Source organism: Barbus barbus (genome assembly GCF_936440315.1).
Source record: "Barbus barbus genome assembly, chromosome: 5".
Taxonomy (NCBI): Eukaryota; Metazoa; Chordata; class Actinopteri; order Cypriniformes; family Cyprinidae; genus Barbus; species Barbus barbus.
Genome location: NC_136733.1, coordinates 12,678,161 through 12,691,836, shown reverse-complemented (window position 1 = coordinate 12,691,836; position 13,676 = coordinate 12,678,161). Strand labels below are relative to the sequence as shown.

The 13,676-nt window shown below is 38.4% G+C and overlaps 1 protein-coding gene across 1 annotated transcript in view; it reads right to left on the bottom strand.

The window, feature by feature from the left end:
- Positions 1 to 13,676, bottom strand: part of LOC306870269 (atrial natriuretic peptide receptor 2-like) — a 62,965-nt gene that overhangs the window by 30,748 nt on the left and 18,541 nt on the right. The window contains exons 8-9 of the mRNA XM_079417435.1: positions 2,787 to 2,907; positions 1,235 to 1,309 (exon numbers count right to left, since the gene is read on the bottom strand). Coding sequence (XP_079273561.1) covers positions 1,235 to 1,309; positions 2,787 to 2,907 — 196 coding nt within the window. The remainder of the gene's footprint in view (positions 1 to 1,234; positions 1,310 to 2,786; positions 2,908 to 13,676) is intronic.

Sequence of the window (13,676 nt, the reverse complement as noted above, 5' to 3'; positions counted from 1 at the left end):
TACAATGTACATAACTATTTCACATTTCCTCATAATCAAAGTTTTCAGAGAAGTCCTCTAATAGTTCTTGGTTGGTGACCAGCCAAATATATTTAATTTTGCTTTCAGACAAGGGCTACGTTCCAAAACCTAGTGGGCTGCTTACCTAGACAACAGTTTTAGGCATGACACACTCCAAACAAGCAGGTAACAAAATATGCTGCCATATTACATTGCTCTCTGGAGTACTTGAGAACTGTGATTGGTCAGTAATGGCAGTCTGCAGTCTATATTCTTCGATAAAGACACTAAACTGTCTCTGTCTGACACAATATTAACATAATAACAGGTACAATAAGGTACAGTCCTGCAACTTATTACACAGCTTTTCACCACATAAATAATTATGGGGACAAGAGATATTGTCAGTAGCAATATTCTGTGTGTTTTCCCCCAAAACAACCATCGTCATTAGCAATGCCAAATAACGCACCGCTCATCTGGGCATTTGAGGCTGGCACTTCTTTCACGTCTGTCATATTACACCACCATGCTGTCTCTCGTTTCATTCAAACGCAACTGCTATCATCTTGCGCCTCAGTTAACATAGCGTTTTATGTCCTCGTCATTAATTATGTGGAGAAAAGCGGTGTAATTAGTGATTAAATGTCTGTCTTATTTGAACTTTTCTCTAGTCTCAAAGCTGTGCTAGGAATTGTTTTTCTTTGCGAAAGCCTTGCATTTAAAGAGCTATTAAAATATTTCAACACAAATCAAATTTTGTGTCTAATTGTTTACTTCTGTAGTCACGTTATAAGAGGGAAAATGTACATTCAGCCGGTTGCTATCACAGAATAAACCGTTTCGGAGTCAGGGTGTATTCAACGATTACAACCAGCTGGATGTACATTATCCATTACTTATACTATATTACTATATTATTATATATATTATATTATTAGAACAACGAAGGTGTCATGAAGCTTAATTACAAAAAATCCTATAATACACCTGTACACTGCAAAGTCGTTTTCCTCCAGCTTATGTTACAGCCATTTTAACATTTGTGATCCACTTTTTGCAGCATAGCACACATAGCAATGAGTATCGACTTTAGAAGCTGCAAAGCTGCATTAATGTGTGATCTTAAAGCAACACATTGAGTTGGTAGTGCACCCACTCTCCATTTCTCCAGTGAATACACATGTGTGTGGGTGTGCAGCAGAGGGAGGATGTCAGAAGAACTCAGGTTCACCTTAAAATAGACTGTTTTTGCAAATAGCTGATATTTTCCATGCGCTGTTATCAAGGACCCATAGCTGGAACCTCTCTGAAAAGTAAATACAGAAAGAATGCAATACTAACATGCATTTAACACAAAGTAATTTCATTATGCACATCAGAAAAAAAAAACTTATACGGTGGGCTCCAAATGTCTGAGACAACAATTTCTGTTATTTAGATTTGATACAATATTGTTTGTTGCAAATTATATTATCAGCATAGGATTTGGAGTGAAAAGTTTAATTTTGTTAAAATTTAATTGTTAAAATGAACAATTACCTCCTTTTGTATAAAGCTCATATGGTCATTTTAATACTAATATTTCATCATTTTACAAAACTTAATTTAAATTTTACTTCTAGGTTTAATGGAAACGAATCCTGGTACTTTTTAGTTGACTAAAATATACAAGAAATATATCTGAAGGTGCATTTTAATGCTTCACACCAAAAGTTTTTCCAAAGACTCTGAAAACGGACATTAGCTTGATTGAGTTAAAGTGGCACTCATTAATATACAGAATAAAAAAGAAAAACATTGAACATTTAATTAGACATTTTTGTACGAGGAGAAGAAAAGCATTAAAAGGTTCATTTAAATAACATCAGGGGAGTAGAATGAATCATACACTCAGTCCAATGATGTGGAACAAATTTGGAAAGGGATTCCAAAATGTGTAATACCGTATACGGTGGTCTGGAAAATGCATTGGCCTTCAAAACGCATGTCCCAAGTATGAGGCCAAAATAACCTAATAAAAACCACTGTATATGTGTTTGTGTGTGTGCATGTGTGTGTGTTTACTAGAAAAACAATAAGTCTGCTAATAATCCACAGCAGATCATGATACATGATGTGTTTTGTGTAGGAGACCAGACAGTCAAACTGGAGCTTATTTGAACAAGTGTTTAATTTGAGTCTGCTACTATAAAACTGAAGAATGTGCAATATGTCAAGAATGTGTAAACTATAAAGATTTTGATTTCTGATCTGTGTCTAGTTTATTCCATTTATGTCATATAAATTCATTGAAATATTACAGGGTATTAAACCCATTTTTAAATGTTTTGGCATTTGAACAGACTCCATTAGACTCGGTCGAAACCTGTGAACTTGTCGTGAATTTGATTATTCTCTATTTTAAGGAGGAAGAGAATTCAGATTAACTAAACCAGTCTACCTTTTACGACCAGCTAACTAAGGCATCATTGTAATTCCTAAGGAATGCCGTTTTAAATGGATATGGCAAAACAGTGCCAGGAATTACAGCCAAGTACAAAAAGGCATTTTTATGAGATAAATTAAAACCATATGGACATGGGCTGAAACAGGACGAAACCTCTTTTATTCAACGTTGTTTAACCAAAAACAATAACTCAAAGACATTTCATCTTTTAAATATAGATTTGATCCTTGCTCTTTTAAAATTAATTTTAGATTTGTTTTAGAAGTGGCCAGCCGGAAAACAGATCAGTTTTATGCAGCGTTATCCAAAATATGAGAATACCAGAGAGCACTTGTACCTGGGAAAGAGTGAGACGGCTGCCCGCACGTTTGTGATATTTGTTGGGACTTTCAAACTGCAGTTCCTCCCACCGTATCCTCCAAAGCATCCCAGCTAACTCTTTCTCCAACTTTAGTTTCCTAGAAAAGAGCAGATCGAATTAAAGCAATGGACGGCCAGTGCAAATAGAAAACATTTTCCAGTGTTGTTATGCGGGTGCAAAGGTTTTCTCAGTGGTTTTTATGTTGTTATATGGTTGCTAAAGTGTTCAGAGTGGTTGCTAAGGTATTGCTATGTGGTTGCTAGGGTGTTCTTGATGGTTGCTTATGCTTGATGATTTTTTTGTCCCATGCCAAAAGATCCCACTCTCAGGTCTCCATGATATTATGGTCTCTAGATGTGGTTCAAATCGTTCCCTTAATATCTATGGAATTGTGTGTGTGTGTGTGTGTGTGTGTGTGTGTGTGTGTGTGTGTGTGTGTGTGTGTGTGTGTGTGTTTTATTATAAGATGCTGGATTAGAGAGATTTTGGATCTTGTCTGTATATCACAAATGGTGCAGGATGAGTGACAGGCTGAAGTTTAATACTTTTAGGTAGGGGGTTTGAAAAGTATAGTAAGAGCGATATGTGCCTTTGTAAGCACCGTGAAAATGTTTTGGAAATACCATTTCATTTTGCACAATTAGTTTAAATAACCCTTACACTAAAAGTCAGTGTAAGATAAAACTAAGGTGGAAACAATTTTTGCAGCAGACTGAGTTGAAGTTTGATGTGGTGATAAAATGTGAGCCAATCTTAGGGTCACTGATGTCGTGCCCCTTCCAGCATATTATTTTTAAACACAAGTAAACCGAGCAGTCCAGCCAGCCATGTGGATAAATACATGGGCAACTTCCAAGTGAATCAACACATCTGGAGGAGCTCTCTTAGGACCTGCTATTTCTCAACAGCGTCTATTCACAGCAAAGATTGCCTTTTTTATTACAAATCAATCTCTGAATGTTTCATGGATGTGGTCTGAGAGTTGCGAAAGGAGGATATCAATGAAGAGAATCGTAATTAAGTTTCAGAGCACTCAAAACAAAGTACAAGAAAATAAAGCAACCCCCACACATTCCACTACAATCTAAAAGGTGTAAAACACTTCCAGATGGCAGAGTGTAAGTACTGCAGCGTCTGCATTTCAACAGGGTTTTACTCGATTTAAGAGCCACCCTGGTAAGCCCCAAAACAAGCACCTTTATTTGTTTTTGTGGACCAGATTTTGGAGGCAGAGGTGGAAAAAACCTCTGCAGGATCTTTATATTAAAGAGCCAGGTTCAAAAATTTATGCTCAGCTGTTTGTCAAAGGGTAAATTCTTGTTATAAAATGCTGAAATTCTTTGAAGCGTCGACTGCAGGGAACATCGTAGATTAAAAACTGTTTGGACTGAATGGCCAGAAATCATTGGTTTTACAGCACAGCCGTAGAAATATCCCAAATAAACCATATAATAATGTAAAGGAAAGTGGATGCAAACAGCATGTTTCTGTTTTGAAAGCTTGCTGGTGTTGCTTCATATTTGATGTGGAAAGAGTGTGTGTAGCTCTTATGAATATTACATTTTCACATGTAAGCTGTTTTTCTACCAACAAGTGTATCTGTGGCAGTTTTTTTTTTTTTTATCTGCATGACTTTCTTTCAGAATGTGCACATTGTTTTTTTTATTTTTACAAAAGTAGTCCATCTCACTAGTGTGCTACATTCTAACTATAATCAAATAATTTTATATAATCAATATCACTAATACAAACTAGTGTTGTCAAAAATATCGATATTTCGATAAATATCGATACTGAAATATCTGAACGGTACCAATATTAATTTCCCGAAGTATGGATACACCGATACTAGCCGAGCTGTCACTTTCACTTCTCTCCAAAGGCGCGTGGACAAGCACCACATGTGACCGCACTCGTCTCCTTCGCTCTGGTTAAATAGCAAAAGTGAAGTGAATAGAAAGATGACTGCTCTGGTTGTTAAAGAACACAGCAGGAGCGCTATCTGTAGGGATCTATGATCTCCGCGATGCAGAGAACGCGCACGGAATCCAGTCATAAACACGGAATTTACCGTTTAAAGCGGAATGTCACGGAATTTGTCAAAGTTTGGATGAATTAATTAAAAGTAGGTCATTACACTTAAATCAAATCGCGATATGGACTAGTATCTGTAAATATTAAGCTGCAAAAGTGGATTTAAATATGAATCCTGCATGTTCTGCGCGTCTCTGTGTGAATGTGCTGCACCTGCGGTTGTGTTTACTAATGTGGCGCTCGCGGTGATTTCAGCGTCTGCCGTCCCAATGAGGACATAAATACATCAACAATATCTCCAGAACTGATCTGAAAGGCACTTTACCAGCATTTTACCATTTAATTTGAGTAAAACTAGCATCATATCATACACACACAGAACTTTAGAAGTATTCACGGCAACCCGTCAAAATAAACGTTCAGTTTAACAGCCTATTAAAGACCGTGTGCCAGAAATAGGCTATATTACTATTATTTAGTAGAATGTACATAATACTACTACTTACTACTACTGTCAATTTTTTTAAAGAAATAATCACAAAATGTTTAAATTTTAATAGTAAATCCCCTTCATTTGCCAAAAATGTAAATGTCTAATTTTCATTCATTCAAATATAAATGAATTAAAATTGTTTTATGCCTTCATCTGATATCCAGTAAAATTTAAATACACAACACAGAATTTCTGAGGGGGAAAACACATTTCATAAGGCTACTGTAAGAATAAATAAAAATTGTTTGTATGCATTCAAATAGCCTAATAGACATGCTAAAACACTTTTATTGTTACCAAATTTGGTAACAATAAAACATAAGGTGAGAAAAAAATAAAACATTTCATACGGCCCTAAACGTGTCATTTTTGTTACACTTTTAATAAATTAAATGTTAAATTGTATAATTTATGATTTTAATGAATTAGACATGCTTTTAGATTAATAGCATTTAATTTGACCATTAAAAAAAAAAAAAGAGTCCAGAAAAATTAAAATGGAAAAAAATTGAATGTAGAAAAAAATTTAACGGAATTTGGCGAAAAATAAAACGGATTTCATAGGGCCCTATATCTGGAAATATTTTGGTTATGAAGCAAATGAGAATATCAACAAATAGAACTTTGGATTTTAATTAGTACATGTATTAGTAAACGTTAGTTTCAATTAACATTTAACTAAGATTAATAAAAGATTAATAAATAAATCAACAAATGCAGTACCTCAAGACATTTTTTTGTTCATGTAAAATATACCGCATGTTCTCGACTTGTTACATTTATCTTTAAATTAAAAAAATTACCCCCTTAATATTGTGGCAGTTTTTTTCTCCGTGGTATCGAAAATGGTATCGAGTATCGATATTTTTCAAGGTATCGTATCGAAGTTAGAAATTCCAGTATCGTGACAACACTAATACAAACACTAATAACTCAAGCAAACAATCATACAATCAACGTCATTGATTATTTCTCCTTTGACACTGGTTTCAAATCAATTTTCAAACATACAGTATATATAGATATAGAAATATATATAGATATAGATATAGCTATAGATAGATATAGATATAGATATATCACAGCAAATAATGATTTAATTTTGCTCTGTTCCTCACACAAAATATTTAAAAAATATATTTTATTGTAGTACTTCAAAAGACTAAACAGAAATATATCCCACAATATTGGTGTCATGTTTGGAGCTGGATGCACCGGGGGTTCCTATCCACTGTCATTGTTTGGAAAAAACCTGCATGACCATCCTTCCTTTTTTTTTTTTTGTATTTTAATTTAAAACTTTTCCTTTAACATTTTGCTTTTAAGGATCTCAGTCACGTTCAACCACAAGATTTATATTGACATTGTGAGATACAACCCAAATTCTGGAAATGTTGGGACGTTTTTTTTTTTTTTATTTGAATAAAATGAAAACTAAAAGAATTTCAAATCACATGAGTGAATATTTTGTTCACAATAGAATATAAATAGCATAACAAATGTTTAAACTGAGAAATGTTACAACTGTATGCACAAAATGAGCTCATTTCAAATGTGATGCCTGCTACAGGTCTCAAAATAGTTGGGACGGGGGCATGTTTACCATGGTGTTGCATCTCCTCTTCTTTTCAAAACAGTTTGAAGATGTCTGGGCATCGAGTTTATGAGTTTCTGGAGTTTTGGTGTTGGAATTTGGTCCCATCCTTGTCTGATATATGTTTCCAGCTACTGAAGAGTTTGTGGTCATTGGCGTATTTTTCATTTAATGATGCACCAAATGTTCCCTATAGGTGAAACCTCTGGACTGCAGGCAGGCCAATTCAGCACCCGGACTCTTCTACTACGAAGCCATGCTGTTGTAATAGCTGCAGTATTGTGGTCCTGCTGAAATACATTGTCCTGCTGAAATACAAAAGGCCTTCCCTAAAATAGACGTCGTCTGGAGGGGAGCATATATGTTGCTCTAAAACCTTTATATACCTTTCAGCATTCATAGTGCCTTCCAAAACATGCAAGCTGCCCATACCGTATGCACTTATGCACCCCCATACCATCAGAGATGCTGGCTTTTGAACTGAATGCTGATAATACACTGGAAGGACTCCCTCCTCTTTAGCCCGGAGGATATAGCGTCCATAATTTCCAACAAGAATGTCAAATTTGGACTTGCCTGACCATAGAACACTTTTCCACTTTGAAACAGTCCATTTTAAATGAGCCTTGGCCCACATGACACGACGGACCATGTTTACATATGGCTTCCTTTTTGCATGATAGAGCTTTAGTTGGCATCTGCCGGCAGTGGTTTCTGGAAGTATTCCTGGGCCCATTTAGTAATGTCAATGACAGAATCATGCCGATGAGTGATGCAGTGTCGTCTAAGGGCCCGAAGACCATGGGCATCCAACAAAGGTCTTTGGCCTTGTCCCTTAAGCACAGAGATTTCTCCAGTTTCTCTGAATCTTTTGATGATGTTATGCACTGTAGATGATGAGATTTGCAAAGCCTTTGCAATTTGATGTTGAGGAGCATTGTTTTTAAAGTATTCCACAATCTTTTTACGCACTCTTTCACCGATTGGAGAGCCTCTGCCCATCTTTACTTCTGAGAGACTCTGCCTCTAAGACATCCCTTTTATAGCTAATCATGTTACAGACCTGATGTCAATTAACTTAATTAGTTGCTAGATGTACTGCTTTTCAGCCCTTTGTTGGCCCTGTGCCAACATTTTTTAGACCTGTAGCAGGCATAAAATTTGAAATGAGCTCATTTAGTGGATAAAAGTGTAAAATTTCTCCGTCTAAACATTTGTTATGCTCTCTCTGTTCTATTGTGAATAAAATATTGGCTTATGTGATTTGAAAGTCTTTTAGTTTTCATTTTATTCAAATTTAAAAAATGTCCCAACATTTCCGGAATTCGGGTTGTATAAAGGTTTTGCCAAATACATAATAAATATAGACTGAAACACCCTGTGGTTAATATTTACCTAAAATATTGAATTGTAGTAATTAATAGAACAAATGTTACATCAAAATATGTTTTCAGGCCAAGGCAATATGTGATATTAATTACAGGACTCCACACAAGTCCTATTTGGTCATGATTTCCATGTAAAAAACCATCAATGGTTTCCTGCTAAATGTTACATTAGTTATATGGTTATATCATACCCTTGCCAACTACTGTAGCACCAAAGTTAGCCAATGTTTCATTAATAATTGACAATACATTCTTGGTAGAACATGGTAGGAGTGTCATGAATTTGATTTCCAAAAAAATGCATTCAATGTATATTACTTCTGATAAAATAATCTGCCAAATGTATTACTGTAAGGTTAACATCTATGATGTTTCCTTTCAAAAAACCAAGCAGACAATTCAAGAGCAAGCAGCATAGCAATTCTATTGCTCTTGTTACAAAGCTTTATCATAACAGAATGATGTCAATCAGCTTATATTCTTACTTGATACATGCTATGATTCAAGATTCAAGATTTTTATTTGTCACATACACAATTATACAGGGTATAACCAGCAGTGGAATGTAGGTCAGGTCCGCTCCAAGGACAGTGCAATTATAATGTATACAAATATTAAGAAAAAGAAAAGTAGAAAAAATAATAGAATAAAATAAAATAAAAGATAAAAAAATATAAATATAAATGTGCAGGTCAGTACAGGTCAGTATGTTGTTGACTTAAATAGTAATAAGAGGAATGTGCAAAAAGTTGTCCAGGGTATTTAAATAGCAACAATATGAGGTAGAGAAAAATTATGAATAGCTATTGATATGGTGGTATATACATGGAGTGTGAGTGTGTACTGCACGTGTGGGGTCCTTAAACATAATTTCCATTTTAGAGACATTTTGAACCAAGTTCAGATGAGAGAATGACAAGTCCAAGAATAAGTCTACCTCTGCTGCAACTGCAATATTTATTCTAGTAGCCGTGAGGAGCTAGCATCAATATTTGTCTCATAGTGTTGACTAAACTGGACATGAGCCCATTTATGTAACGAGTCAGCTTCTACAATTCCCTTTTCCACAAGATGTTGTTCCAGACTATTCAGTAGTATCCTCTGATTTTAGAAAAAAATGGAATGCACTAAAATTGTAGACTGTTTTAACAGACTTTAAGGAATGAAGTAAACTGAAAAAAATGGAAAAGTATATATCAACACGCACAAGACTTCACAAAAGATTTTGATTTTCCTGATATCAGTTTTGACTAGGGCTGCCCCTTGATAGTTGACTAACCGTTATTCGACCAGAAGAGGCTTAGTCGATCAAAATTTCATTAGTTGCTAAATCGCAGAAACAAATCCACAGGAAGTGGTGAAGTCACATAGTCCGTGACGGACAGATGGTCTATGTGGTAAATACAGTACATCAGTCAGAACATCCAAATGTTCGTTTCGATCATCGGCCTCAAATGTGGCTTATCATTTAAAGCATGTTAAGCAGCAGTACCATTACATGGCCGCTAGCTCTAACATTAACCTAGAAAAATGTGCACAATTAAAGTGTTTGTGCAGAGTGTGGAAGCTGAACAGTAGCGTGCTCACTGTATGACAGTTAACTTGGAGGCACCGGTGCGATCATTTCGGTTGATCAATACAGTAAACACATATCAATGAATTATTATAATGTTAAGGCAGTTTTCTTGCTGTTTTTTTCCTGATGCTTACATAATCAGCCTATAGGCAATTAAAGGCTCATTGTTACAAACTATATGGTTTATTAATATTAAAAGTGTGATTAGTTGATTAATCGCTTAAAATGAACGACTACTAGTTGACCAGAAAAATCTTTAGTTGAGAGCAGCCTTAGTTTTTGACACGTGTCTGACACAGTGGAGTATGCACATCTGAGGAGCGTGACTTAAATAAAAATTAACTTTCTGCTTGCAACACCATGTTTGCACTTATTTAAATTCAAGTAGAGTTGTGGATTTTTTTTAGGCTATACATGTCAGAGAGTCACCACAGTCACCACAGTCTCCACCAATGACACTCACCAGATCCCAATCCCCTAATTTCTGATCACTGCCACCTGTCAGTACTAATCAGCAGCACTATATCCCTGCACTCCTCCCGTTCACTCACTGTCTGGTCTCAAACATTCCATGTTGACTAACCTGACCCACTTACCTTTTGTCTACTTACCAGTTGCTCCAGTGTTCCTATCCCTGTTCTCCACCGTCTCCACTCTCCACTGTTACCTCCGGATCCCCTGGAAAAGGGAAAAGGACATTCACACTCAGATAAGCCCATAGAGACATTCCCATTCCCGCCTGCTTACCTGGATATTCTGCTCATCTCATTCCCCTCTGCTACTACTTAATACACCTGTTGATTGTATTGCACTTACCTCTGTGTCCTGTGTCTATCTGCTGACAGAAGACCAGACCCAAACCGACGACAACGAGATGGAGTTCCCGAACCCCGCCGCTGCTGATCCCCTCGAAGAGATGGTGTGGCCCTCTCTCCGGTCACACTCCCTCAGTCTGCCTCTGCCAGTCCCATGGCCATCCCTACTAGGTGTTCCGGGAGTTCCTCATTGTTTGTCATCGTGTACATAAACAATATCCTGATCTACTCCTGGAACCTGGTCGAACATCGCCATCATGTGACGCAGGTCCTACACCAACTCCGGAAACACTACGTCTACCTGGAGCTCGAAGTGTGAGATCCACCACCACACGGTCCAGTTCCTCGGCTACATCCTCAGTGCGGATGGGATCCAGATGGACCAGGGGAAGGTCCAAGCCATCCGGGACTGGCCTCAGCCTCAGTCAGTAAAGGAACTTCAATAATTCCTTGACTTCTCAAATTTCTACCGGAGGTTCATTCTGAACTTCAGTCTTCTCTCAGCCCCCCTCACTTCCATGCTCCGTCGGAAGCCCAAGTCTCTCTCCTGGAACTCCGAAGCTCAAGCCGCCTACAAGAAGCTCCAGGAGGCCTTCTGCACTGCTCCCATCCTCTCACATCCCAAACCCCAACTCCCATTCATAGTGGAAGTGGATGCCTCCACCACCGGTGTGGGAGCAGTGCTGTCTCAATACCACGGAGAGACTCCCCGACTCCACCCTTGCGCTTACTTCCCCAGGAAGCTTTCCCCAGCGGAGCAGAACTACGATATTGGAAATTGGGAGCTGCTCGCCATTAAACTGGCGCTGGAGGAATGGAGACACTGGCTGGAGGGTGCTCAACACACCTTTATGGTCATCACTGACCACAAAAACCTGGAAAATCTCTGAAGTGCTAAGAGGTTAAAACCCCGGCAGGCTCGCTGGGCCCTCTTCTTCACACAGTTCCAGTTTTCCATCATGTATCGACCCGGAGATAAGAATGTCAAGGCAGATTCCCTCTCATGTATCCATGCCCCCGACGAACCCTGCACACCGGAACCCATACTCCCTCCAGCCATCCTTGTGACCCCATCCGGTGGGCCCTGGATGAACAGATCCGCATCGCCTCCATCACCGAACCCGTTCCGCTGGGAGGCCCAGAGGGCAAAACTTACCTCCTTGAGGACTTCCCGGACTCTGGACACCCAGGCAGCCAGCATACTCTCTCGCTGCTCCAAGCTCGGTACTGGTGGCCCAGTATGGCCCAGGATGTCTCCCAGTACATTCGTGGATGCTCAGTCTGAGTCATCTCCAAGACTCAACATCACTTACCCGCAGGAAAATTAGTCCCATTACCCATTCCACATCGCCCCTGGTCCCGCATCGGTGTCGACTTCGTCACAGATCTCCCCAAGTCATAAGGTTATACCTGCATACTCGTTGCAGTTGACAGATTCTCCAAAGCCTGCAAGTCAATTCCCCTCCGGGGTTTACCGACAGCCCTCGAAACAGCAGAGGCCCTCTTCCATAATCTCTTCCGCACCTTCGGCATCCCGGAAGATGTCGTCTCCGACCGTGGGCCAAAGTTTGTCTCCCGTGTCCGGAAGGCATTCTTCAAACTCCTCGATGTCACCGTCAGTCTCTCCTCAGGGTATCACCCCCAGACTAACGGCCAAACTGAGCGGAAGTTTCAGGAGATTGGGAGATATCTCTGGGCCTACTGTCATGACAACCAGCACAGCTGGAACCGCTTCCTCCCGTGTGCCGAGTATGCACAAAATTCCCTCAAGCAAACCACCACAGGCCTCACCCCTTTCCAGTGTATACTCGGCTATAGAAGAGCCCTCCAGAACCACTGGTTCCGAGCGAGCGAGAGAGTTTGGGACTCAGCTCATATCCAACTCCAGCAGGCAGTGCGGAGACACAAGACCTATGCAGATGCCCCGCTATATCGGTCCCTTTTCCATCGAGAGGCAGATAAATGAGGTCACCTTCCATCTCCAACTCCCTGCACGGTATCGTACCCATCCAGCATTCCATGTCTCACTCCTCAAGCCTGTCTCTCCCTCTGTCACAGAACCCGATGAGCCTGCAGTGTCTCCTCCTCCCGAGATCATCGAGGAGCCCCTAGTCTACAGGGTGCAGGACATCTTGGACTCTCGGCAACGGGGTGGTTGCCTGGAATATCTTATTGACTGGGAGGGATACGGGCCAGAGGAAAGATCCATTCTGCTCATCTCATTCCCCTCTGCTACCACTCAATAAACCTGTTGATTGTATTGCACTTACCTCTGTGTCCTGTGTCTATCTGCTGACAATTCATTTTTGCACTACATAAGTAAAACTGACATACTATGTGATACATGCAGTTACAAAATTACAAAATCAAACCACCCCCTATTCACTTAGAAGACGCTTTAATCCATAGTGATTTACAGATGGGAAGCTTCATTAGAAAATTGTCATAAGAGCTAATAATATCCATAATATGAAAGTAGACTATAAACAGGGTTTTCTATTTATTTGTGTCTGTCTGTTTATTATTCCACCCTTAAGACTAAATACTATAGATCTTAAACAAGTCAAAGTACATAAAGCCTTTTAACAATTAAATTATTCATAACACATTATTCACCAACTTTAATTTTTTTTGTTGTTGTTGGTTGTTTGCTTTTTTTCTAAATTTTCTTCTATAATTTATTATTAATAATAATATTATTATTATTTAGGGAAACATCAATATTACATCTGTGGTTAACTGATAACTGCAGATATTTAACTAAAACTAAACGAACTAAAATAAGTCATTTTAAAAGTGAATTTGTATGTAATTTTTTTTTTCATTATTATCTTGTCTTGTATCAGTTATAATAATAAAAAAAAAACTCCAGAAATATCTGTAGAAATGGAGTGCCCTTCATTTATAAAATAGTACAAATCCTTTCTTTTTATAAACTGCCTACAGAAATTTCATTATTATTTCAG